At 41.7% G+C, this 27,490-nt stretch overlaps 2 protein-coding genes and 1 long non-coding RNA gene across 6 annotated transcripts; 2 read left to right on the forward strand and 1 right to left on the reverse strand.

Moving 5' to 3' along the window:
* Positions 1-271: 271 nt before the first annotated feature.
* Positions 272-4,419, forward strand: LOC113747139 (uncharacterized). 2 transcript variants are annotated; one of them, XR_003463371.1, is made up of 6 exons: positions 272-639; positions 1,738-2,008; positions 2,218-2,426; positions 2,648-2,687; positions 3,894-3,988; positions 4,295-4,419. It is a non-coding gene; the product is annotated as an uncharacterized LOC113747139 (long non-coding RNA). The 2 variants fall into 2 exon arrangements; XR_003463370.1 differs by lacking the exons at positions 3,894-3,988; positions 4,295-4,419 and adding an exon at positions 3,278-3,415.
* si:ch211-13f8.1 (Hypothetical protein) lies at positions 890-12,905 on the reverse strand. Of its 2 annotated transcripts, XM_027285680.1 has the most exons (11): positions 12,656-12,905; positions 10,783-11,133; positions 9,147-10,320; positions 7,847-7,913; positions 6,065-6,217; positions 4,316-5,472; positions 3,832-3,985; positions 3,237-3,450; positions 2,569-2,681; positions 2,293-2,480; positions 890-1,931 (listed from the first exon to the last, which is right to left on the reverse strand). In XM_027285680.1, the coding sequence occupies exons 3-11, from the start codon at positions 10,285-10,287 to the stop codon at positions 1,738-1,740; spliced, it is 3,381 nt and encodes a 1,126-aa protein (XP_027141481.1). In that variant the 5' UTR covers positions 10,288-10,320; positions 10,783-11,133; positions 12,656-12,905; the 3' UTR covers positions 890-1,737. The 2 variants fall into 2 exon arrangements, with proteins under 2 accessions (XP_027141481.1, XP_010750954.2); XM_010752652.3 differs by lacking the exon at positions 12,656-12,905 and having other exon boundaries at positions 3,832-3,982; positions 10,783-11,665.
* Positions 11,745-26,438, forward strand: rc3h1b (ring finger and CCCH-type domains 1b). 2 transcript variants are annotated; one of them, XM_010752641.3, is made up of 20 exons: positions 11,745-11,865; positions 13,090-13,528; positions 14,558-14,678; positions 16,540-16,779; positions 16,892-17,067; positions 17,313-17,513; positions 17,669-17,801; positions 18,268-18,386; positions 18,609-18,721; positions 18,825-19,082; positions 19,325-19,536; positions 19,620-20,026; positions 20,113-20,271; positions 20,465-20,620; positions 20,841-21,063; positions 21,192-21,285; positions 21,414-21,510; positions 21,784-22,017; positions 22,296-22,396; positions 22,519-26,438. In XM_010752641.3, exons 2-20 carry the CDS (start codon positions 13,298-13,300, stop codon positions 22,673-22,675), a joined length of 3,432 nt encoding a protein of 1,143 aa, XP_010750943.2. In that variant the 5' UTR covers positions 11,745-11,865; positions 13,090-13,297; the 3' UTR covers positions 22,676-26,438. The 2 variants fall into 2 exon arrangements, with proteins under 2 accessions (XP_010750943.2, XP_019117662.1); XM_019262117.2 differs by having other exon boundaries at positions 21,195-21,285.
* Positions 26,439-27,490: the final 1,052 nt, after the last annotated feature.

Raw genomic sequence — 27,490 nt, forward strand, 5'->3', positions numbered from 1 at the left:
TGAGGGTGTAATCCTGATAACGATGCCTTAATTGAATGGGACATACGTATTTATCGATTGATAGGTAAATAATTAAATAAATGAACGGGCTGTTGCGTGTCATTGTATGTGTTGAGGGCGGGGGTGCGGCTTGGACGGCGGTTCCCCCGGGGTCCTCTGGGAGTCATGGCTGGGGGGAGATAAAGGGAGTATCGGCTCCTGGTGGCATCAGATAAAAGAGCAGCACGCTATCAGAGCACATTCAGGACAGCCTAAATGGTGAGCAGGTACATCCTAATAACGGATCTTCGACACAGCGTTTGCTCCCTTTGGTCAGAAAAAATATGAGTTTAAATAACCAATACATTGAGTCAAATAGATAGATAGATAGATAGATAGATAGATAGATAGATAGATAGATAGATAGATAGATAGATAGATAGATAGATAGATAGATAGATAGATAGATAGATGTTTTTATAATGTTTAAAAGGGGCAAGGAGCCCCACAATTAGTCACGACCCAAACAGACCTGTTGAGCAGCAGTCACGACCATCATCCTACATCCTGGTAACATCGTGAGCATGTCAGCAGGATGTAACATGCTCACGAACTAAGCCTCTTTAAGGAAACAGCACCTGTGTCCGTGTTTTTTGACTCGTGAGTTTAACTTTGGGTTCAAATTAATTGTCTAAAATTTGCAAATCAATAGGCCTAATTGGTCATGGCAGGATGACTGGATGCTTTTTTAATTTTCTGGGAAACTATATTCTATGTTTTAATATTTAATTCATCTTCATGCATCTAACTGCATGGATAATGACTCAGTGTGATATATTTGTAAAGGTTTTGTAGTTGTGTATGACATGATTTGTGCATAATCAATGAATGACTTAGATTCAACAAGAAAAGTTTGACAAAATAAGAAACATTTTTTATTTAGAAGCAAACCAGTATCAATCTCATGGGGCAATAGGTGACACAGCACAAGTAAAATGAAGGGATCCTCCACCAGGAAAATGGGATTCATAGAACAAGTAATTAATCCATTGTAATTCAATGGATTCTTCTTTTTAATAATAATAAATGCTTTTTGTGCTTGTGTAGATAGCTCTTTAGTTTGATGGTATAACGGGCCAAGATGGCATCTGAAATAATCGACGAGATGAATGGCAATAGATAACATTTTAAATATGTGACAAAATATGGTTCCATTCATTAAATATTTAGGTGCTGGTGCAAAACAAACAAACTAAATCACAATTAATACGTGAGAAAAGTTGTTTTGATTGTCACAACAATTAATAAACTCAAAATAAAATACAAGTTGTTTTTAAGACAGGACTAAATTCAGTTACTTCATGATTGAAAATATCCCTATTCATCCAAATGTGACCATAAAAAATAAACATATGCAGTCATGCTGGATTTGAATCAGTATTTCTAGTCTTAAACAACATATGACATCCAGTTTCTAGCTAGTGTAGTCCTCTCTACTGCTGGATTTGTTTGGCTTCATATTTATTATTTGGTTTTTGGTTTATTGATTTGGAGTTGTACTCCGAGTCCCTTGCTCTGTCATATTGTTTACCATGGGTGTGCACTAAAGAGAAATGAACCTCTAACCCTGTCACCATATGCATGGTGAAATATAAACTGACTATCTCACATCTACCACAGGTTACAGTCCATCAACAGTTGAATGGCAGTGGTGAATTATAATCCAAAAACGCGTCTGTTTCATGCCTTTCTTCACAGTCAGCGCTGGATACGTCTTGCTGGCATGATCCGAAGAGAAGCGGTGCTTTCCCGGGTCATTAGCCGCGTCACCTGCTCCAGACTGAGACCAGCCACTGCCTCTCCATTCACCTGCAGAATTTCATCACCAATGCCAAGGAGACCTACATAGGGGCCTTCACCACCTGCTTCACCCACTTTCTCTACATATACGCCTGGGAAGGAAACAGGGGAAGAGGGGAAAAGGGAAACAGATTATGTTTAATGCACCATGCAACAGATATATGCAAAAGTATAACTAACATAAAATAGCTTCACTACTAGGACACACATTTTTACACATTTTAATTATGAATTTGAATTTGTATGGTATTTCCTGATGATGTATTTGACGATGTTTGACACTAGAAAGTAGTAAAGCCAAAAGAAAATCTATATCTGAACAATGACATTTCAATTTCATTCTCGTTCTCTTCTGTTCTCTTTATTCAATCTTAACAGTATATCACTGAAGGATAACCTGTCTATTATCTAAGAAAATAAAGTAACGAAAATTAAATAACAGCACGATGTTACCTGTATCTGGTCGACCTTTGCCCCTTGAGATGACGAAACCAAAGGGACCGTTTGGGGGTCTAACGAGCTCCAGGAGGAGGGTCCCATCAGGGAAAGCGTGTGTGACCCGGCCCACCGGACGAGCAATTCTAGAGGTAAGTATATCTTCACTCAGAGCCCTGTGAAGTTCCAGCTGAGGGCTACCGGGGCTGTAATGGGAGAAATTGTAGTCACGAGTAAACCGAATATGTAAAACAATGTAACATATGTTTCACTTTATTTTGCTTTGATGTGTACCTGGGTGCCAGGCCGTATGGTATCTGCACCTCTCCCAGTATTGTTGAATGCTCTGTTCTTCTCTCTAAACTCTGCACAGAGGAGGCTTTGCGCAATTGGGCCAGTGGCAGCACCTAGTGGTAAATATATGACACTGTAACACATTTTTCAAGTTTTTTATATTGGCTAAAATTCACCAGATCAGCTTTTGGAAATGTACCTTTTTGGCTCTGATATCCTTCTAAAACTAACAAGTACATGTTTGGCACCAAACACACATTATGCTAATAGACACTGTGATTGGCTGGAGCATAAAGTTTGTGTGTGTGTGTGTGTGTGTGTGTGTTGTGTTTAGTACAGCTGCCAAGAGGGAAAAAAAAAGGCTGGCATCCACAGAAAGTGGAAGGAAACGCGAACAAACTGGAATGCATTATTTGTGCTCCCAGTGTCAGGCAGAATGGTTGGTAATACTTCAAAGCCTTGGTTGGTCCACTGTGACAAATAAGTAGTGAAAGGTACTTCAAAGCTGAACTGAACGTTTAAGGATAAGATGTTTTCCCCCTATGGACTCCCTTTTTGAGGTAAAAATGGCATCTATTTGATGTTGTGAACTAAAACAAAAGACAGCGTCAGAGCAACACACAAGTCCTGAAATAAACACCACATGGCATGGAAAAATGTTTGCTCACCGTGTTCAGGGTTTGCAGTGAGGGTGTCCTCTGAATGGTAGGTTGTGGCCTGCGTGTGGGACTTGAGGAAGTAGAGCTGATCCTGGAGGCAGTGGGTATACTGAGCTGCTCCATACTGCTGGATCTGCCCCCTTTCACTAGTCTGCCAACACTGTTCAAACCAATGGAGGAAAAGAAGCGACGCAAGAAGAGCTTTGGCCGTCCATCCAGTTTTCTGTAAAAGGGGAGTTATTATATAGTTATAGTTTTTTTTTATGAGATATTAATGTATACTCAAAATGTGGGCATTTACACTACTACCAATCAACACAATATGAAAAGAAATGTATACAAAAGAATGATTATTTTGTGAATGGTTTTATCACTCTGCTGTGAATGGCCTTAACAAGTAAGGCTTTTTATTGCCAGAAGAGGGCATGATTGTCTTGATGTTCATTGAATATTGTTAGCAATAACATCCTGTGGACTGTAGGTCAGGGTTTTAATCTGCCAACTGCTACCAGTCTGGCACACTCAAGTCCCTTTGGGAACAGTGTTGGTGGGGTCAAAGGATTTATTGTCAAAGCTATGACAGAGCGTTGTTATCTCGGCTTACCTGGACCCGTCAGAGTTTTCCTCCCATAGGGCCTCAGCTTTCAGATGTTCTGCTCTCAATAGCTCTGCTCTGAGGTCTTCAGCCCGAGACATACCGAGGCCACGAAGAGCAGGACGACACTCGGGAACAGAGCCAAGGTCCCCACTCAGACCTGCTGGTAGAAAAGGATTTACCGAATTGATGTCAAAATCTTTCGTCTGTTCTGTGTAGAATCTACAGTGTTCAATAAAATTATATTCTTCTATTCTTATTTGCATAATGAGTACTTTTATTTTTGTTGATATTACTTTCACTTAATTAAATGCAGGACTTTTTACAGTACATTTACACTGTGGTATTACTAGGTAAGAAATAGAGTAGAGTACTTCCATCACTGCTTTTCTAGAATAATGAATCCTCCCATACGAACACACAGTAGAACAATATGGTACTAACTTAAGTTACTTTTTGTGCAATCTTCCAGAGAAATTGAACACTCACTCACCTTGTCCATCTGGAGTGGCATCCCAGATTTCAGCAGCTGGCAGGTCCGAGTTGTGCCGGGCTGGGGAGTACCTCAGGGTTGAGGGCCTGATACAGGGCACCGGGCTGCTTGTTGCAGGGGTTCCTTGGATTAAAGTAACTGGAGACTCCCTTCTTGCCTCAGGAGACTCCAGGAGTGCAGAGTGCTGTGATCCTCCTTCACCTCCCTGATTTGAAGTAATCTGGAACTGAACTGTGGACTGACCTGCAGCAGAGCGATTTCTTGAACTTGACTTTAGGGCTGACTTAATAGGCAGCGCTGGGGCAGGTGATTCCTTCAGTCCACCAGAAGCCTCCAGCAAACGTGGCTCTAGATTGATGGGGCTACCTGGGGCGAAGGATACAGCTCTGCTCAGGTTAACCCTGTTTGAGTTACGCCGGTGAGCCCATGATGGACCGTAAGGGCCATGGCCAGACTCAAGTCGACTCTCTCCTTTCCTGCTCCTTCTCCTAAGTTTCCCAAACCCTGATGATTTCCACCCTGTTCTACTCTGTTTATTTTTTCCCAGCACAAAAGCGCCAGCAAAAGTGACAGTTAGAGGAGCTTTGGGACGAGTACTTGCCTCTGGCTTGTTTGGAGGCACCGAGTCTCTCACGTCCTCAGGGTTGCCCGGATGCTGTGGCTCAGTGTTCTGTAGATCTGATGATGAAGAGGCAGGCTGAGGTTCCCTGACTACAGATCCACATGCCTCACATTTTTTCACCAGCACTATTATCTCTCTAATCACTGTTGTGGGTTCACCGCGGACAACCACATCTTCTTGCTTCTGTGAAGGTGGCATGGAGACACTTCTATGGCTTTTGCCCTTCTCTGAACCACTACTGCTTGAATCTGTATTACTTCCTTTACTTTTGGTCTTGGGCATCCCAGGCCTGCCACGTTGTTTCACTCTATCCAAGTACCGGGACTCTGCTTCTTTCTCTGATTCATCCTCAAAGCGTACCCGTGTGGGTGAACAACCATACCGTTTGGATCGACTACCATGGTCACCAGGGGAAGTGTCTATTTTGTTGGGGACAAGGAGGGAGCCATATACAGTTTGAGCTGTAAGATCTTCTTTGGTTTGAACAGCTTTATGTACTGGCGACGAATGGGGAGACTCAACTTGCTGTTTCTTTCTGCAAGAAATAACACAGAAGTCTATATTACAGACATTTTAATTTGTCTGTGAGAGAGTTACAACTCATTTGTAATGTTTTATTTCATGAAGGTGAGGCAAAATGAAAGCGGAAATGAGCATCAAAGTGAAACTGAAAGTCAGCCATCTCTCAGCAACTAAGTATGTTGATGTGGGCATTTTCAAAACAAGAACTTTTGGTGATAAGCCAACTCTGTGTTTGTGATCACAGTCAGGTTCCAGTGTTTCAACTTATTTTTTCAGTTATGCAACTTTAGCTTTGCCAAAACAGGCCAAGTGCAAGACAAGGATAGACAAAATAGAGAGATATAAGAAACAAGGCAGACACAAGGGTGGGAAACTAAGAAAGAATAACTATAACTGAAATGTAGAGAGAGAGAGAGTCGTAGCAATAAAGCAGCTTGCAGAAAAGCTATTCATTTGACAGCAAAGGGAACTTGTTATCACACCACAGAATCAATCCTATGCACGCACATGGAAAACTGTGGGGGCACAAGTGGGACATTCGCAGTCTCTAACATCTAACTTGTACAGATGCCAAAGATGTCATAGCCCACAGAAGCAGAACTTACACGGTGGATCTTTGATCAGAATGGGAGCGTCTGCTGGGGCGATCGCCTTTAATGTGATTGGAGCGAGCCTTGAGTCGTGCTCGCTCCAGGAGAAGCTTGGCTTGTTCATGTCTTGGGCTCAGGGGAAGATCATCACTGATTACAAGAAGTGACCTGAAGAAAAACAGGAAGATTTTTTTTATCATTTTAGCGGCAAACAGCAAGGGAAATGATGAGACAAGGCTATATAGTGAAATTTAATATTCACAAAATTCTTTAAATGTGTAAAACTTAGTGAGTTGTGACATATCCAGTGACATAATATTCCCCATAGATTGACTTAACATAGAGTGAACGGAGCTACGTCTTCTTAAGCTGCTTTATGTAATATCAGATAGATAAACTGGGGCGTGGCCCTGGCAGTGAGAAACGTCATCCATCTATCTACACTCACGCCCAGCAGCTTAGCTGCTCTGCATTGTGCTTCATCGTCTGTACTTGTCTTTATCCCTAGGCCCAGTGATAAAGATAGCATGATACACTAGCCATGTGGATTATCCTTGTAATGGACTGAGTGTGATTCATTCTCTCCTGGGTGTTAAGAGGAGAGCGTATTGTATTTCAATAGATTACAGTTTGTCATGTCATCCCAACTCTGACAAACACAATATAATAAGCAGCCTGTTTCAGGTAAACCAAATGCAGCTGTTTTATTCTGCAGTATAACATCATAATACTTCATAATCAGTTGTGGAATGTAACTAAGTATATTTACTCAAGTATTATACTTAAGTACAAATTAGAGAAATTTTACTTGAATATTTTCATTTATGTAACTTTATACTTCTATTCTACTACATCTCAAATATTGTATTATGAGTCCATTACATTTGCTTCACAGCTTTAGTTACTAACATGCAAACGATGTATCTTCAAATCTGGTGATTTTGAATGTTTCTGATAAACTGAATAAGTAAGGTTTCTTCCTTTATAGGTTTAGATAATCCTCCTAATTCTTAAACTAATCTAAACTAATCTATTAAAACAAAACAAAAAAACCTTGGGGTCTCTGAAAAATACACTGTTGCCCATAAAGTTGTAATAAAATATGTTTACCTCTTCTCATGAAATGATTGTGACAATGTGATTTAGTCTTGATAGATAAAGTGCGTAGTATGAAAACGTTATTGGTCAATCTCTTCCAAACATATCGTATCCAAAATACACCACAATTAACCTGATGTGTATAAATAGGAATAAAAAGAGGAATGTGTCTGAAAACAAGATTATTCCAACTTTATGGGCAACAGTGTATATAGAGAGGAATTTGACTTTTTAGAGATATGCGTTTCTGGCAGGACAGCTGCACTACAAACTGATGCTGCTGCATTCCAGTTGATTAAACTACCCAACAGATTTAAAATGAACACAACCGTAAATAGTAAATGCAACAATAGTAATGCAGCAGTGATATTAATCCCAAAGCATTAAATGTATAACAGTAAAACACTGACAGGAACATTTTTTCTGCATGAGTACTTATGTACGTACTTGTATGTATACATTCAGTATTTGATATGCTTGCATCACCTCTTAACCCTGCTATGACAATGTTTGTTTTGATTGTGCATGAGGCAGCTTGCTTGACGCTTGTCTGCTAACGGGATATCAAAAACATTAGACTCTAAATTTCCACAAGTGGAGCTGTAAGAGTGTAATTTATGAGGAGAGAATATATATAGCGCATAAGAGTTGTATGTCACCACTCTTGCCAAGCACATAAAGAAGCATTGCATTGCTCACCTCAGATAGGGTTCAAGTTCCTGAGTGAGAATGGTTGGGTCTGAGCTGTCCGACCCCCCATGGGCACCTGTGACAGGTATAAAACAGGAAAAGTACAAATCTCAGCACATCTGATGAAAATATAGGTTGAATATAGAAGTGTTCCAAAACTTGCTGTATTTGTTTCCCACTGCATTTAGCTCATCTAGTGTACCATCCATATAACACAGTGTGTTACACCTAACAGCATTCAAGGCAAGCATTACTGTTAAAAGAGTCATCAGCCAGAATGTGATTCACAGGGACAGAGTATTAAAATAATATGTTCTTTGTATGACCATAAGGATTTTCATAAACCTTCATAGCCTTAGATCCATTGACAGTCTCATGGGATCCCTGACTCATCCTAAGTGTCAGTCAACAAAAACACAGGTTATGCAACTTCCGAGAGAGAGATAAAGGCAGATTTTCCAGAGACGAGGGAAAAATCACCTGATCATCATGGATTTATCATGGATTTACCCGTGTGTGTCTTGCACTGCAACTGCATTGCTATTGACACACACACAGAGGACACATATATAGTCTTACTAATACATAGTATGGAAAAATACTTAATCTGTCACCGTACATGCATAGGAACATCCATCAGGACACAGACAGAGAAACAAAAGCAGGGACACTTCCCCCCACAGCTCTGACTGCTAATAATAGCAACACTGGCATGCACATCTGGACATCTGACATCTGCTCAACAGTGGGAATCAGCCAGGTTACATACTGCATTTCTATGTAATATCATAAGGAGGAGACAAAGGCTTGATTAATGAATAAATTGTTGCAGAAATATTCTAAGTAGGCAAAATATCAACATCATTAAAAGCTGTATAATATGTAAATGCTATCTCTGAGTCTCTGACCTGAATTTTATCTCTCTCCTCATTATGGAAACAGACCTCATCAGCTTTGAAATTAGAGAAATTTCTGTAGTTGGAGCAATTGCCGGCTCAGAGTGTTCACTACACTGCACAGGGAAGTCACAAATGGCAATCAAAAAGACTATGACTGAACCACAACAGAATGCAATAGAGAAGAGTCAGTAGGTGTAATGTCACAGTAAGGGGCTTCACAACACTTTGTCCTTCTTTGTAATACAACCCTTTCAACAACAAACTAAAAATAAAACCTTCTTAAGTTAGGGACAAGGGATCTTCTCTTTGACACACTCCCAAGTTGATCTCTCAAGGCCTAAAGTCAAGCTTTTACCTTATATGTGGTTTCACCTATTAATTATTGAGCACATTTCTCTCAGGAGACTTACCTTTACTATCTGCCCTGTATGTCGTGTCGTCACTTTCTCCTCCACTCTGCTCTCTCTCCTCCCTGCAGTTGGGCTGTCGTTCCTGTAACTTTACGTAAGCCCTCTGCTTCACCTTTAGTTTGTCGTCGTTGGAGAGCACCCCACTTTGTGAAGACATGCTCTCCCAGCTGTCTGAACTGCACAGTCCTTTGCTGTCTGCCTCTTTCTGCTCACATCTGTCCAGGTAACACTCCAAGCTGTCTGAGTGTTTGAACTCTGAGGATGTGTCACTGTCATCCACCACATCGCTCTTGCCGCCTGTTTCCGTTGGTTTGGACTTCCTTTGAGGCTCTGTCGGTACTTCTATCTGAGTGTAGTCCTTCAAAGGTAAAGTGGATGGTACATTGTTTGGGCTGATGCCATTTAGAAGCAATGTTTCAGGGCGTGCCACTCTCCAGAAGCCCTTGGGTGGTGCCCAGTGTCTGGTTGATGTGGAAGATGTTGAGGAGGAATTGGAGGTTGTAGAAGCAGAGGTGGTGGTGATGGGACAGCATAAGAGCACAGGTAGTGGAGGCGGAGGTGATGGTTCATCCTTACTGCTGCTTGAGATATCAGACAGAAGACTCTCCAGACTTGTGCCCCCCGTGAGCCCACATAGGTGGGCCTCATTTCTTTCTGACCTTTCCTTTTCAGTTTCCTCTCTTATCTGCTTTCCTCGTACTTCAGCTGGAGGGTTGTGAATGTCCAACCTCACCTGCACTTCTACCTCCTCCTCTTCATCACTACTGCTCAAGACTTTTGCAGCGCCTGATCTCCAGGAGATGGCAGGCAGAGATACCTGACCCTTTCCCCTGGGCCTCTGTCTGAGAAGGACTTCGGATGGAATCTGTCCAACTGGACTGCTCTCCGAGACCTCTGTGTCCAACCTTTCTCTTTCTTTCTCTTTGTCTTTCCCTCGTGTCCTTCTCTGTGTGATTGTCTTTACCTTGGTCTGTAGTGTGTGCACAGCTGAACTCTGAGGAGGAGGAAGAAGCTGGGTGCTCAGAGAGGGTACTGGGGGCTGAACAGGGCCAGTGATGAGTCCCCAGTTAATAGGAACCCCAACGGGTACAGGGGAACTGGATCGTGCTTGGATATTGTCAACCACTTTTTCTTCCTCCATTGGCTGTTCATGCACAGAAAGTCCAGAAAGATCCTACAGATAAAAAAACAAAACAAAATAACAAAAGTTGATTAGATGCGTGAAGATAAAAGCACGTCTCTTACATGTGTACTACATTTCTGTTACCGCCTACTATGCGATCTGCCCGGTGAGGAGATATGTAATGTGGATTCAGTCACGTTGCCTTATCCACTGATTACTTTGCAGTGCACAGGATAATCCTTCAGATTGAGAATAAGCAACTGCTGCCTGCAACTGAGCCCCTGCACTGATAAACAATATCATACATGTGTGTAAATCAAAATACAAATAAAAACAAAACCTGCCCTTTGCAAATCAGTCATCTATTTCATAAGCAACCCATTAAAATTAACAAATCATTATTATTAAAAATAATCAAAGTAAGCCTTACAACATATTTACTTGAGACTGATTTAGTTACATAAATAGGCAACACACACGCTCTCTCTCTCACACACACACTGAATAATGTACCTGGAGATTGAGCAAAGATGATGTCCTTTAAAACAAAATCGCAGCGTTGAGCATCATGCCAAAGTTGAACATAAATTCATGTGCAAGTGCACACATGCAAGTTGCAGTCCATTCCTAAAACCTGCAGCGTGCATCCTCAGGTTGGTCGCTCATATAAGCAAGAAGACAGAGCAACTTTCCCCTCCGGCTAAAAAAAAAACAAAATCAAAGGAGGACACCAGATAACATGTTTCAGTGTTGCTCCAAATCATCGTCCTGTGCTGTGCAGCTTCCACTCTTCCACCGTCTACACAGCAGCTCCCAGTCCAGACTGTGTCAGCGGCCTCTCTGTCATGATTGGTCCGGTAATCCCTTCAGAAATCAGTGGGATTAGACAAAAATGGAATAAAAAAAATGCCAGCTTTAATTTCGTTCTTGCATCGCTAACCGACTGAAGCTCTCTGTTGCGTAAGTGCAGATCACACACGCACACGCACCGACTCCCGACAAACAAAATAAACAAATCTTAATGGGCTTCAGTGTGAATGAAACATCCACACTTTGTCTTCATCTGTGCATGTCGATGCATCACACATGAAGACACCAGCTATGAGAGAGAAATATAGGCCAAATTACTGCATCATAAAAACAACTGCTGGTTCTTATTTGTCAATACAGCTGATCCCTCCTCCTCCCTCTGTCTCAATTCATCACAGCTCACCCTCTCTATTTCACTGCGTGTGTGTTTTCATGGACACACACACACACACACACACACACACACACACACACACACACACACCACCCCCAGATGTGATCAGACTCTGGCAGATTGCTGCTCAATGTTGTGCTGTGGCTGTGCATGCGGATTAACGCCACCAGATGGCGCCATTGACACATTCACACACACACGCACACACAAGCGATCACACACACACACACACACATCTTGCCCATCTAGCTGTAACCGGCTAGCGACTCTGTTGTCGAGTTGACACCCTCCCCAAACCTCGGCAGCAGCTTAGCTGCACAGTCGACATGGCAAGAAAATATCGCAACAATTTCCTACAGAAACATGAAAATCTTCCAAGTCTTTTGGAATGAGTGAGTAGCATCGACACCGAGCACGTATTTGTTGGGAAACGGAGTGAGACGTTGCATATATTTTTATTTTTGTATTTAACTCGCACTAACGACGCATAGCTGTGGCTAGCTGTGGCTAACGGGCGAGCTAACGGGGCTAACTGCTAGTAGGGGAGGCTAGTTAGCTTTGTGTGTGTGTGACGAAAAGAGTTACTGAAAAATGTGACCAAAACACCGTCCTGTGGAGAGTTTTTGGACGTTTTGAATTAAAATATAGTGAAAGGGAAAACAATCTTAAAGGCAGTTGTTGGATTTAGCTGGGTGTTTTTTGTTTTTTTTGAACGCTGGCGTTACATAATCCTCGCTGAGAGTCAAACGGCTCCACTTTCTGGTGTCACTGTGCTTCTTCGTGTAGCTAGCTATCGTTTCCTTGACCAAACACACGAGATGGTAACTTATTTTCTCACAAGCCTTTGCTCGTTTCTAATCCACAGCCACTCTCTGAATAATGCCTGCAACACGTACCGAGCTGTGATTAGTTTTCGCTTATTAACCAACTGTTTTTTTTGTTGTTGTTGTTTTTAAATCAGACGACGTTTGCTCGCTAGCTTTACCTTTAGCATAAACTAGCCACCCATAGCTTAGCTTCCTAACGTTACCCAACGATTAGCGAGCCAACGCATCGCCTCGTATCTTTTTTTGTTTTGTTGTTTATAAAAACATTACGGGGTGTGTGTAATGAAGCAGCAGTTACAGACACGAACGGCCATAAAATAAAATTGTTGTTTTGTCGCGATAATAGTCGCCTAACCGTGTTGGCAAGCGTTAGCTTCAGGTCCACTAACATAGACTTGGTTTGTTAGCCTCTCTGGGACCCTTTGTCCATAGTCATAGTGGTAACCAGCTCTTCTAAGTAGGCCACACAGTCCTTGTTTTGATCCTTCTCCGTCGCTTGTTTCCTCAGTATCTTACAAATATGTGCTGTGTCACCTTGTTTCTTTTTTTATTCTGTTTTGTGGCACGGTTGAACAAAGCAGACTCGGTGTATTCAAAGCCAGTTGGACTTTATAGATGATATATTTTTTATTTTAAATGTAGTAAAATGTCTGGAAAAAAAACACCCCACTGTTTTAAACCTGCTCAGAAACTGTTGTAATATAACACAAAGAGGACTGTGATGATGACCTGTGTGCAGAAAATGTTCAAACTTTTGCACTAATTTAATTTTCTCTCTCTCTTTTCCAGTATTCATCACGCGATGTGATCCAAAATCCACAATGTGTGAGAACATTTAAGAACGATTGAGTTCGGAAGAAAAAAATCTTGATTCCAGTGGAATCTTTCCATATATATAAATATATATTATTTGATATTTTCTCTGTGTTAAAGCTTACATACGTTTACACACACACACACACACATACGTACGCACTCGTCCCGTCAACATATAACCATGCCAGTGCAAGCACCACAATGGACGGAGTTCCTGCTGTGCCCGATCTGCACGCAGACGTTCGAGGAGACTGTTCGCCGGCCCATCAGCCTGGGCTGTGGACATACTGTCTGCAAGATGTGCCTGAACAAGTTGCACCGCAAGGCCTGTCCCTTTGACCAGACGGCCATCAGCACAGACATCGAGCAGCTACCTGTCAACACGGCCCTGTTGCAACTGGTGGGAGGCCAGGTGAGACTCGCGTCTTTGTGTGTTTGCACGCATCCTTGTTAATGCAAGGATAACAGCTCATGTTTGAGTAGTGGAACATTTTAAGATACAATTTGGGTCTTGACAGCGTGGTGTTTTGTGTAATTATTACTGTTTATGGACTCTTATTAGAGCGTTAATCGCAGGCTGTTACATGATGCACAGAGCTTGGAGATTCCTTTTATGAGTCACGCTCCAGTCGTTGAGCAACGGCTTTAATTCTGTTGCTCTGCTGAGCGCTGGCACAATGAGTAAATCTGTTTTGTCCAACAGGGTGAGGCACATCTAATGGTGTTTTGGCTTTGTTAGCCAAGTTTCCAGGTACCTACTGTATAATAATGGATAAACATCAGTGTATTGACTTTGAGTCTGTTGATTGTCTGATAAAGTCTTGGCTGTGATGTCTTTGAGCTGAGTGCCTTGCGTATTTCCGTTAATGTAGGTTAGTAGAGTAAAATGTCCAATCAAATTCATGTGCCCTCATAGAAATGAAAGTTGTTATGATAGTTTTGTTCCAGTGTTGTTCAGAGAAAAAGAGCTGCAGGTCATTTTGTTCAGTATTAAAGCAAAATGTTTAAAATGATGATAGTTGTTTTGAGTTATTTTAATAGTTTCAATGGATGCCAGTGGTTGTTTAAGTTCCACAACCTGTGCATGAAAATACTGATAAGAAATTTTTCTCTCTGTTGTCCTGGCTTTCTTTTATAATTGTGATAACCTGTCACCTGGGATAGGTGCAGTTCACCATGCAGAGAATGTAGAGCGTATAAGCTTTCAGTACAATGCAGTAATTGTCCATGTTTGTCAAAAAGTTTCTGTTTATTTTCTAAAGATAGAGACACAAAGAGGTGTGGTACATTGAGTTTTGTTTAGATGTTTTAGCTAATATATAAAACAACAAAAAGAAAACCATGACTGTGTACTCCACTACATCATTGTTGAGATATTATTGTTCTTAAAGGTTTCAGCTGTGCGTTGTGTAATTGTTTCCCTCTCTGTGTTTTGCTGCAGGTTCCTAAGGCTCAGCCAGTTGCCTTGATTACCAGTCCAGAGGACTCGCAGCATTATGAGGAGGCCAGGCAGTGTGTGGAGGAGCTGGCCCTCTACCTCAAACCTCTCAGCAACACTCGAGGTAGTTAACACACAGACACACGCTTGTTACTTTTATAGTTTGTTCTACCCTTTTTCTTATTGTCCGTTGACACTTTGCTGCCTTCACGTGTAACTCTGGAGGTTTGCTTTCAGCATGGGAAGTCCAGTGCACACTATTGTTGGCATTCGTGCGGTCTAACATGTGAGAATACTGCTGATAGATGGTTGTGGCCTTGTTCCCTTTTCAAAGAGGATCCACGTGTTTTTGTTTTCTGCAGGGTCATAGTCATGCCAAGAACAAGAAACAGGTTGAAAACAAAAGTCATAAAAAAGGAATCAGTAATTTCCATTGAGACGTTTTTTTAAAAGCACTGACTCATAAACTGGTCTGAAAACATGACGTTATCCGTGTCCTTAAATTGACTCTTGTTGTAAATACGCTTTGACACAACTCCACGCGAAAGAGGCATAAATTACACCAACAATATGTCAGATATAGAAATATGCACCTTTCTGACTTTGTATATAATATAATAAAAACTAGTATAATACTTTGCTGTAGTTCATATTTTGTGTAGTTAAAAATATATATTAATATTTAAATCCGCTAATTTGATTTGTAATCTTGACAGTTTTATATTCAACATTGAAAGTCATTAAAAACAGAAAAGCAGAACTGTCTCTACAACTATCTGTTGATATAGTATAGTGCTATAGAAACATATACATTTTTAAAAGTGATTATCTGTGAATCGTATATTAAATTAACAAAATAATACAGTAATAATTCAATAATAATATTACAAACAAGGAATTGTAGCGAAAGTGTGACATTTATTTAATGTGTAACTGATATTGTGCCATTTTTATTCAGCTTTAACTAAATATGTTACTATGTATGGTGTTGCTGTGACATTATCTTAAACTGAAATACTATTTTATGCCAAAAGGGGCCTTCCATACGTGGTGTGGTCAATACCGCCATCACATGCTGAAACCATTCAAAGGTCGTAATTGTTTCCGTTCTATATTGATAGATCATTGCACCCTTTGTGCCTCATGACAAAACCTTAGGCGTGAAAACTTAAAGCAATTTCCTCCATGATCATCAGCCATGTTAATGATTTATATATTTATATGATTGAGTGATGAAAATGTGCTTCTTATTGAAACTGTTGAAATGAGGCATTCAGACAGGAAACTTGAGTAACTTCTGTGGTTCATCCAAACATGAGGAAATGATTTAACTCATGAATTAGATCAAATATTACTTCCTATTTTTTTCACTCCGCCTGTCATAATTCAACAACAATATTCAGCACAGTGACTCTGTTGAACCTGCAGGCTCACGTGGTCACGTAGGGTGCTTGAAACAAAACCTGCCACATTTTTTATGTCAAGAAATGAACTTGATCTTGTTTTGACAACAGTCTTAAGTCTTTTTTTTATTTATTTTTTTTAGTTTGAGCATATCTGTGTAATCGGGTGTGAGTTGTGTGTGCAGGTTTTTTGTTTGTTTGTTTTTTTTCAGCGTAGTTTCCTGATGATTTAAATAATTTAGCGGTTCAGATTTTTCAAGAGATTTTATTGTGGTGGAAGATTTGTAAAAGGGGAAGTAGTTACGGTAAACTGAGAGAGGTGAAAGTTACTGTACGGAAAAGTACATGAGCCATGTGCATATCAATCAAGTTTGTTTGACATATGAATGTGCTGTATGGAAAGTCTAACTGCTCAAAGCACCCGCACGGATGTTCTAATGTCCTGGGAGTGCACTAATAATGCCGTTTATAATTGCACACTTGGTCAGACAGATTCTTAATAATCAAGTAAACATATTTACTTTAATAAGTTTGATGCACCCTCATTGTCACTGACAGCTGTTTATTCCATTGGTTTATCAGGTGTGGGTCTGAGCAGCACGGCCCAGAGCATACTGAGTCGACCAATGCAGAGGAAACTGGTAACTCTGGTCCACTGCCAGCTGGTGGAGGAGGAGGGCCGTGTTAGAGCCATGAGAGCTGCCCGCTCTCTGGGTGAGCGAACTGTGACTGAACTCATCTTGCAGCACCAGAATCCGCAGCAGCTCTCCTCCAATCTGTGGGCTGCTGTCCGTGCACGAGGATGTCAGTTTCTCGGCCCGGGTAGGTAGTTTGCCATTACTTGCAAAGTGAGACCAATCCATTTGTTTTTTTGAGAAGTGTATCACCCGTGTTTGCTTTTGGTCACTAATGTATTGTGTTTTTTCTCCCCTAGCCATGCAGGAGGAAGCTCTAAAGTTGGTCCTTCTCGCTCTAGAAGATGGCTCTGCTCTGTCCAGGAAGGTGTTGGTTCTCTTTGTAGTGCAGAGGCTTGAGCCACGCTTTCCGCAGGCCTCAAAGACCAGCATAGGCCATGTGGTGCAGCTCCTCTACAGGGCCTCCTGCTTCAAGGTATGTCATTGACTGAGAGCCAGATAAAAATGTTTCTTATTTATTCATTTTTTGACATCGCATGGGCATGTAGTGATCCACAACAGGGCACACAGCCTCAGTATTAGGCTGACCTTGATCATAATCATATCCAGTGCTGTGAAGTGTAGTTCCCCTAATTGAGATTTTACATTGCATGTCAGTTATGAAGAAGCTGTGAAACCCAGAAACGAAAACAAACTTTCTTTCTTCCTCTGTGGCTCCAGGTGACCAAGCGTGATGAAGATTCATCCCTGATGCAGCTGAAAGAGGAGTTTCGCACTTATGAGGCTCTGCGGCGCGAGCACGACTCTCAGATAGTTCAGATTGCCATGGAGGGTGGGCTGCGCATCGCACCTGACCAGTGGTCTTCTCTGTTATATGGAGATCAATCTCATAAGTCACACATGCAGTCTATCATTGATAAGGTGTGTTTTTTTTGTCTATATCATGTTTTTTTATTTGACATCTAATAGTACATAGATGATTTTTGTTTTGCTCCATGTTGGTACAGAATAAATCATGTCTGCCATAAGCCTACTAAAGCATTTACTCCTTTTTTCCCCCCTTGCTTTTGGAATAGCTGCAGACCCCAGCGTCCTTTGCTCAGAGTGTTCAGGAGCTGACGATTGCGCTGCAGAGGACCGGAGATCCAGCCAACCTCAACAGGTTGCGGCCACACTTGGAATTACTGGCCAACATTGATCCCAGTCCTGGTAAGAAACTTAAGGAATCATGGTTTTGTATTGACATGAGGAATAAATCAATAAGTGAATTAGATGCGGTGTCACAAACTGTGACCTCGAGTCCCCTCTTAGCTTACCATATATTAAACTTATCTGGGGGCCAGAAGTCTTATAATGTCCTCCAAAAGTCTGATTGGAAAAGTGTGACTTCTTGAGAAAATGTGGCATATATATATTTTTTTAAACTTGACTTGTCATTCAGTTAAAAGATGATCCAGCCTCAGGGCTTTTGAGTAGCAATTTTTTTTTAAAAACTCCAGCCACAGAATTACTGATTTGTAACTGACCCCCCTGAGCCCTTCAGCCTCCCACTGGAGGAAGTTGTTTGTTTTCTGAGCTGGTACTTTGTGGTCTCAGTTGTGGTCCCAGTACCATCAATTGAAATATTAAGATAAAAGTCTGTTTTTCTCACACCTCTATTTGTTTTCCCACGCAGATGCTCCCCCTCCCACATGGGAGCAGCTTGAGAAAGGATTGGTGGCAGTGAAAACAGTGGTGCATGGACTGGTGGACTTCATTCAGAACCACAGCAAGAAAGGAGCTGACCCTCAACAGGTTAGTCTATCCATTGGACTGGAGATCATAATCCAACCGACCACCAACATTTATTCATTAATTAGGCTTGTAGAAATACAAATTGAATGCTGCGATAATTGATTTTTGTCCATATCACCAGCCCTAATTTTAATGTTCAGTTCTGTGTGTTGCGCCTTAACCAGAATGGCACAAAAAGATAACGTGTCGTCTGTTTTAGTAATACTTGGTGTCTCTCTTAAGCCTCCTCAGCACAGCAAGTACAAGACCTACATGTGTCGTGACATGAAGCAGAAGGGAGGCTGTCCTCGCGGAGCCAGCTGTACCTTTGCTCACTCTCAGGAAGAACTGGAGAAGTGAGTTTGGCAAATATTAACACATAGCACTGTTTACCCTTTTTTTAAGTGTACATTAGATATTGCAGTTTTGGGTGCCTCTTACATATTTTATGCCCGTCAGGTATCGAAAGATGAATAAGCGCCTGGTAAGTCGCCTCCCTGGCTCAGGAGGGCTCATGCCAGATGACGGCCTTTCTCTTGATGTAGGAGTGACCCGGAAGCCATCACCCCTCACCAATGGCAGCAGTGTGCCCTCTTTGCCCCAGCTCATTCCCCGCGGCACCGACACAGTCTCCACACAGTACGAACTGTTAACCCATCGTAAACCCATCAAGATGGATGGGGGGAGTCCCAGTGCCCCAGGGTCACCACCTGATCCGTGAGTTTAGCATTCTCTGTGCATTTAGTCATTTGGCCGTCAAAGAACAGGCAACCACGTGCCTCGAAGTCTACAGATTTGTGTTTCTTTTCTGTAGTTTTTAGGCTCAGGATACTTGACTTGTGTGTAAAGTTGTCTAGCTAACATAGCATAGTCTTTGGTTGAATTGGAAGCCTGCAGACTCTTGGCACTCTGTAGCACATATATTTTATTAACTGGTGTAACATGTTTGTGGTCTGTAGCCTGGACAATGGGCCCAAACCTATGCCTCTACCACATACCATGGCACACCCAAGAATGCCAGCGGACCACCTCCCAGGGGTGAAGCACATGACTGGGGTAGCTAGAGGTCCACCAGTGTACCCACAGCCACAACTCCCTGAGATGTGCTACGATACCCGCCCACCACCTTCTGCTTCTCAGTATGAGACCCCACAATACTCCACAGTGTCAGGTAAATATATATATATATTTTTTTTAACTTAAAACTCTGAAATTATCTAGCAAAGTGACATTAACAATCCCTTTATTTCTCAGGGTACCCATACCAACAGCCGCCACAGTATGTTCCTCGGGATTACATGCGTAATCCTCCACCCAATGAGTCAGGACCCCCTTACCAGGACCCCTACCCGGGCTATGGGCCTCCAGAGCGCCCCTACCAGGCTCCTCACTCTGGTCCACCCTTCTCCTACCCTCACCCTCCGCACCATGACCGAGGCCGCCACGGGAACTACCCTGGCCCACCACCTCCCCCGCAGCCTTACCCATCTCAGAGGGATGGCCTGGTCAGAATGAGTCCCGCGCCTCTAGATGTTCCCCCGCAATCAGCAGGACAGGCTAACTCACTGTACCACCAGGAGCCAAGTGCTCGGGATAGATACCCTCCAGATGGCTACTATCCACCAGGTGCCCAGCCTCCACCCATGAGGGCTTATGTCAGGGTGAGTCATTTTAGCTGTTTGCTTTTTAACACTTTGTGTGGCCATCCTAGTATCAAAACACTAAAATAAATTTTATTGTGTCTTAGGGACCATCGTATAGTGGTTCGCAGCCCAGCTTGGACTACCTGCACCGACGTCGGCAGGAGCTCTTATCCCAGCTGGAGGAAAGGAAAGTCATCTCCCCTCCACCATTCGCTGCCTCCCCCACTCTTTCTCACCCTTTCCCCAGCGACTACCCTCCAGAGGTTAGTACTGTTCATTACGTCTCTGAGACACAAGCATTAAGCTGTAAAATTGGACACATTTAAATTCAACATTCAGGCACTGTAAGTGATGTTGTGGTGCAATGGTTCTAAAAAAAAAAAGAGGTACTTATTGGCCGTGAAACATGGAAGTATTATTGACAACACATTGTCTGTGTGTGTTCTGTGTCTGCAGTACGGTGAGGAGAGCTCCAAAACAATGATGAAATGCAGAGAGTCTGACTATGCAGGCCAATACTCCCCCTGGTCTTGTGAAACAATCGGCTCCTACATTGGCACAAAAGATGCCAAACCCAAAGACGTTATGGTTCCTGGCACCATGGAGATGATGGTGAGTTCACATGGACGTCTTGATTGAACACAAAAGGCATCATAACATTGTAATACGCTTAATAACTCAGCTGTTTGAGGTGCCGAACATATTATCTACTCTTTATCCTAAAAAAAAGTTTGTTCAACTGCAGTGTATCAAGTGACAAGTGAAGAAAGGAAAATGTCCCCTCAGCGTCTCTAATCTCTCCTCTCTGTATCCTTCTCTCTCCATCTGTCAGAACGTGGAAGCTAAGGGTCTGAGGGAACCATCGCTGGAGGCTCCTCGGAGGGGTGCGGAAGTCAAGGACGATGACCCCATTATCCCGTTTGGCCCCCAGCCTACTGTATCACGCTTCGGTGCCATTTCCCGCACCTCAAAAACGGGCTACCAGACCACCGGCCCTGTGCAGGCTATGGCCTCTACCGCCCAGAACCCAAACTCTAAACATATGGCTGTGTCAGGTAAGAGACCGCGCACACCGTGCTTATTAATGACTGATAGCACACTGATTAAAACAAAGAAGGATGAATAGTTGAGAATTTTGCAATAGAAAACATTCTGACAATGATTTTTACCATCTCGCCTACAGCAGAATACACATATGGAAGCCATGCAGGATGGGGTGGAGCGTCATACCCCTCTCACCAGGCTGCCTCCTCCTCTCAGGGACACTTCAATGAGCGGTGAGGCCTGCGTTACTAACTTACTAATACTAGTCAGGCTTTTAGGAGAATATCAGTGTGAAGGTTTGTGGTAAAAGATGAGTGTAAAGCAGTTATTTAAATTTCTCACTGTATTTTCCCCTTCACAGTCTACCTATGGCACCCTCAGACAGAGAACAGTTAAAGATTGAGCTGCAACAGGTCAACCAGCAGATCAACCAACAGACCCAGATGCGAAGCATGGAGGTATGTATGATCTCTGACTAACAATTGTGTGATAAATTCCACATTTTCAAAGATTCTGGAAAAATTTAATTATCAAATAAAAAGAGAATAAAATGAGAGAATTCTGGAGATTACTTAATGTTTTATGTATTTGTCAAGTTATCAAGTTGGCAGTCACTATGAAAATGAAGTCAACGCTAGTTTAAAATAACAGATGTCGTATTTTGTCTGATCCTTGCCAGACGTGTCCAAACTGCAAACTCATCCTCTTCACTTCCTGTCTCACTATTACAGGCTGCCAGTAACTCTTTACTCCTGCAGAGGGAGGCCAGTGCGTTGGCAGGACAGCCTGTGCAGCCGAACCAGGGCCAGGCAACAGCAGCCCAGCAGCAGCAACAGCAGCAGCAGCAGCAGGCCAAGTGGCCAGCAGGGGGAGCGAGTACCACAGCTGTCTCCAGTGAACAGCTGAGCCTGGAGCTCCACCGGGTGGAGAGAGAGATCGGCAAGAGGACCCGTGAGATGGCTTTGGTAAGTAGTGATGGACAAATCTGACAATATATGCTTATCGATTTTTAAAAAGGCCTGGTGATAATCATAGCAGGGGACACTTGGTCTCCAACAATTACTGTGTTATACCAACATATAGCTTCTAATGGCACTTCCTAACAATAGCACAAGAGCATATATACATACAACAATAACAGATGTAGTGCTTATTGGTGTTTGTTTGGATCAGATAAACATTTTGTAAATAATACTCAGGGGTCTGGCCAGCAGCTAAGCATGTTTTGTCCATCTCAAACCAGGAAAACCAAGTAGCCCATGATGTTCAGCAGTACAAGATGAAACCTGCAGAGAATGGACAACCAGAGCACAAGACTCAGCTGGAAGAAATCTTGTCTCTTAGGTGAGTGTGAGTGTACACAACAAAAAAACATATGAATATACATTTATGTCGCCATTAGCCAGTGTTCCTTGTTCTCACTCTGTTTTTTTCTCTCTCTCTCTCTCTCTCTATCTGGAATTCAGCGAGGTGTCAAACGGCTCCAGCAGTCTGCAAGAAAGTGCAGTGGGCGGGTCCATGCTGTCACTGACCAATAAGACGTCTGTGCTGAGCCTGTGCTCTGACCCAGGTGCCACTGGTTCAGAGATGCAGAAGAATGGCGTCGTCCATTCCTGCTCTTAGGCAGTACACACACTTAAACACACGCACACACACATACATACACGCACACACTCAAGATGCTCAGTTGAAAAGCATGCACAGGCACACATACACCCATTCTATTTAGAAGATGAGCAGTATCTGCCGTGATATGAATTTTCTTTCTTTTTGTTCTGTGAATGAGCTTTTTTTAATGACTTTCCTTGCCTGGAAACCAGGGCATATAACATTTCTCGTGTGTGTTAATTTTTTTTCTTTTTTTTTTTTTGTACTGGGACTACGGATTAACAAGGCTCACAATAGATATATTAGGAAGAGTAAATGGTGGTGATGTTGACAGTGGTATTTTCATTCATTATTTGATTGATTCTCCCCATATAAGATATATATTTTTTGGCATACATGTAGATGAACGGTTAGATAAACAGAAGCAGATTAATAAACAGCTTCACATCATATGCAGTCTGAGGAATCTCTATTACAATCTGAAGATCTGTGAAGGTATCGGAGGAAACAGGACGAGCGTGTCACTTGGTACTCACCCCCAGAATCGTAAAAAAAAAAAAAAAAAAGTGGTCGCCTAGATGTAGATGGTTTGAGGAGGGAAATAATAACAGTATTCCAACAGTATTCAGCTGAAACGGAGACGCGAGGTGTTTTTTTTTAGAAATCACTTTTGCACCATATGCACGTCCTCCCCTACCATGAGAAGTATGATTTTATTAGCGCATTTTATGAACACATCATGTCTGTTTCATACTTGAAAGCAGTATATTCTATATTTAATTGACGCATTCTGTTTTAAAGATTGCAACAAGCCTTTTTGATAATGAGCTTTCCAGATGTTTTTTCTATAAGGGAAATCTACTATGTGCTTCTCTCGGTTGTGGTGTGAGCTGATGTGATTTGGTTGCAATTGCTTTTCGCCTGCGTGCCGTAGGGCTGCATTCAGTCCTGGCCGATTAACGATTTGCAGCACACTCAGAAAGTTGTTTTATTTTTTATTTTTATTTTTTTGGCGGGTGTCTGGGTGGAGGTGGGTGAAGGCACATTAGCTGAGTGTGAGAGAGTGTACATCTTTCTGCCTCGGGAGTCAGGTGAGTGTAAACATGTCAGGGTAAATTTAGGGTTTCCCTCCTCAGAGCTTCTCATCTGGCCACACAAAAGGCTCCCCATTGGGATTATCTTGTCATTTGTTTTCCTAACTTCTATGAAGTTGCCTTCCCTTGTGTTTTTTTTTTTTCTTCTTCTTTTTTTGGGGGGGTTTAAATTTGTTTAGTATTTTTCATGCTTACGTTGTTACGATTTGGGGGGTGTGACTTACCCAGTGAAGGCTTTACGGAGCTCAGTTGAACACGTGTCCTCGTGATGAGATGGTTGAATTGCGAGCAAAAACCCAGGCTTATCATTTGTACCCTTTTTAGAAAGAAAACTGTTGTAGCGTTTTTAGCTGCACAGGACTTTTCGAAATCATGTTTACAGCTAAGGATATTAGCGTTGGTTACTGAGAGGTAAACGCCTTCAAGAATAGCTGTCCACAAATAGCAGATTTGGATATATTTAAGCATCTTTATCGGTGACTAGTATAATCCGTTCACTGTCTTCACACCTTTATGCCATCATCACCACCATTACCACTATTACCGCTCTTTCTCCATCATGTTAATTGTTTACTGCTGAAGCTCGCGGAGCTCCTTGCCTTTTTTGTAAACAATAATGATCGGCTACAGTTTTACAGCTCTGCTGAGAGCGAGTGGGTCCTTGTGTTTAAACGGTTGAAGGATAGAGGAGAGACGCTCTGGGTCAAGTCGTTCTAGTTTTAACGCTGAGCCTTCGTTTTGGTCAGACGAGGGGTACTGAGAAACTGACAAGAGTTTGACAAATCCCTGATAACTGATGAGTCAAATAAACCAAGACACAAATGTTTTTTTGTGTCCGACATCCTCATCTGGGTTGTTTGATGGGCATCTCTTCCAATTTGTCAGCGCCATGATAGTGGATGTTTGGGTTTTTCTGTCTTTTTCAAATTTTCCTACCACACTTCAAGCCTCTGGCTGCTCCTCGCTACATTTATTGTTTAGGTACACAACTCACTTATACATATGAGTATGTATACATACATTAATATACTAAAGCACTATTAATGTGCCACCTCTTATTTTACTCGCTCAGCATTTATATTAAATGATCTCTACTTAGAATCAGCAATTTTTTTTTTTTTTTTTTATTTGTTCTCTGTCCACTGGTTGCCAACACAGACTTTATCCTTTCCCAGACGAAGGACTTCTGTGCGCATTGATGTGTGTTCACTTAATCTTTTGTGTTCAAACAAAGATGTTCTTTATAGACTATGCTTCCGAAGAAGACAAAATTCTGTAACTTCGGAAAATTTATTGAATTTATGGAGACATTTTGTGTGTGCTAGATTGTATTGTAGAAAATGTACCCTAAGTTTGTTTTTTTGTTGTTTTTTTCTTCCTCAAGTGTGCTGTACTGGGTGATAGTGTTGAGGTATTAGAAAAGTGTTGGGGGGTTTTTTCCCACCCCTGCCCCCAAGAGGATATTCAGGAAGTCTGATGAAAGGTTGGCCTTACATCCTCTTGCAGTGCTCCTTTAACTTGTCTACTGTAGGAGCATGAGGTGATCCCAAAAAATAGTAATTATCACTGAATTGACATGACTTAGAGTCACACAGATGGACTCTAATAGACACCCTCCCCATTCAGAAATATCATACAATACTGCAATAATGCAAATCTCTCAAGGTTTAAAGCAAAATGTATATTTTATTTGTTTTTTTTAAGGAAATGTTGTTGACCTAGTCGGGTTTATAGTTCTTTTTCCTTTCTCTTGTTTTTTTTTGTTTTGTTCCTGCAACCGTCGAATTTACTGACCTGCAAGTCTTACAGTTTTCAATGCATCATCTGACCTGATGTGTAGTCAACAGCTCTGAGTATCTGAATGACATTCACACAACAGCTTTGTTCTTCTTTTGACAAACAAATTTACAAGCCTACAAGCTTGATTTGGCAGATATAATTCCTTGTATTGGCAACATTTTTAATGGTGTTAATTCAACACGTTTCTCACTTTGTGCAAGTGCAAGTCAACCAAAACTATCACAATGCTGATTCTACCTGATAGGTCCCTGCAGGTCTGAATGAGCCTAAGGCGCCTTTAGCTTAGCAGAACTGACATACGACGATGTATGGGGTGGTTTACTATATAGTTAATGGCAAAGATGTTCATTTCAATCTCCTGTGTGTTTTTGTTTCTGAGTGGAACTGCTGCCTCTACCCTCATTTACATAACCAGTTAACCCCTCCACTCCCACCCTTGACCACTGAACTCTGTTACTGCTGTTTGAGGCTCACATTTTATTCCCTGACTTTCTGGGGAAATTCGCAAATGGCTATTTTATATGATTACTCCCTTGTAAAATATCTCTTAAATTAAGGTACAGGTTTGATTTCAGCAAGAAAATTTTATATGTATATTATACTCCATTAAGGAATGTCTAGAATTATCTTCCTCCAATGTGGATGTAGCCATTATTACGCCATTTTATGACTTTGTAAGAGAATTCACTGTGTGAAAATTGGTTTGCATTTTTGTATAATACAATCTGCTTTTTTTTTTCGTTTGATACGAGAGGGAGGTCAAACTGGAAGTTTGAAGAGAGGAAAAAAATGAACCTGTGAAATTGAGAAAACAAAGTGTAACTTATGTACAACAGTGATTCTAAGCTGAGGGGGAAAGATTAAATGATATTGCTAACTCAGAATGTTGGTGTCATTGTTTTTATTTTTATCAGTTAAAGAGCACTTTTTGCAGTTTTGTAAAGTGTGGTTCAGCCAAGGTCAGTACCATAACATCTACGTTGGGTGCGGTCCAAGGTGTAACACACTGAATCACTGCTTTTTTCTTGATATAAACACACACACCACTTTATATAAAGTTGGTGGAACACACATCTTGCTGGTCCAGTATGGAGAAGAAATGGTTTCTTGGAAGATTGTATCAATGTGACCTTAGTGAAAGAACCCGCAAAACCTGTACAACCAGGTCTCCTAATAGTGTTTTGTCTCATAAAGTAAACTTTCTTTCTTTTAAGTTACAGACCATAGTAATTGTAAGGCCCCACCCACCTGAAGCTCACATTCTCCTGTAATTTGATAAACACCAACTAACTTTGAGTGCTTTTCTTACATACATGCATAAGAGATGGTCCCTGGACAGGCAGCAACAGGCAGCAAGCTCCCCTGGGGAGTGGGGGAGTACAGTTTGGGGTAATTCCACTGAGCTTTTCTGGATTGTACACATTGTTTCTTAAAGGCTATCTATGAACTGTCTGCTATGAACTTTGCAGATGTTAATGCTGACATACAAACAAAACTTTCACGACTCATGGTGTAGAGTTAAATGTATTGTCAATGTGAAATTCTACATAAATATTTGATCGAAAAAAATGTTTTTGTAGCTTACAGAGGTTAAAATCATCAAAATGTTATCTTACACAGGTCATATTGGGCATTCTTCAATTATTTCACAATATTTATATTACAACTTCAGGTAATGTAACCCAGTGACTCAAATACCAAAATGTATTTAGATCAAGTATTTTTGCATTGGACATTAGTGTTTTCTCTACTCTAGAGTTGTATTTAGAGTCAGTGAATAAGAATTACCAAGACAAAGAAAAGAAACTGAAATCCTGCCTTTGGCTGAATGTGTTCATCAGTTAAACCGTGAAGTGTCAGCCCATCCAGTGATACTGGATGCAGTGCAGTGCATTATGATGGTTGGTGATGATGATGATGAAGGAGGGGAATACCT

The sequence above is a fragment of the Larimichthys crocea genome, chromosome XII, assembly GCF_000972845.2.
Source record: "Larimichthys crocea isolate SSNF chromosome XII, L_crocea_2.0, whole genome shotgun sequence".
Classification (NCBI taxonomy): Eukaryota; Metazoa; Chordata; class Actinopteri; family Sciaenidae; genus Larimichthys; species Larimichthys crocea.

Excerpts from the sequence above, each read along its gene's own strand:
- si:ch211-13f8.1 (XM_027285680.1), bottom strand. The coding sequence starts at position 10,287 with ATGGAGGAAGAAAAAGTGGTTGACAATATCCAAGCACGATCCAGTTCC. Across the intron at positions 6,218-7,846 it reads GAACTTGAACCCTATCTGAG|GTCACTTCTTGTAATCAGTG; the intron begins GTGAGCAATGCA and ends GTTTTTCTTCAG. Across the intron at positions 1,932-2,292 it reads CAAAGGTCGACCAGATACAG|GCGTATATGTAGAGAAAGTG; the intron begins GTAACATCGTGC and ends TTTCCTTCCCAG.
- rc3h1b (XM_010752641.3), top strand. The coding sequence starts at position 13,298 with ATGCCAGTGCAAGCACCACAATGGACGGAGTTCCTGCTGTGCCCGATC. Across the intron at positions 18,387-18,608 it reads AAGGAGCTGACCCTCAACAG|CCTCCTCAGCACAGCAAGTA; the intron begins GTTAGTCTATCC and ends GTCTCTCTTAAG. Across the intron at positions 21,286-21,413 it reads CAGGGACACTTCAATGAGCG|TCTACCTATGGCACCCTCAG; the intron begins GTGAGGCCTGCG and ends TCCCCTTCACAG.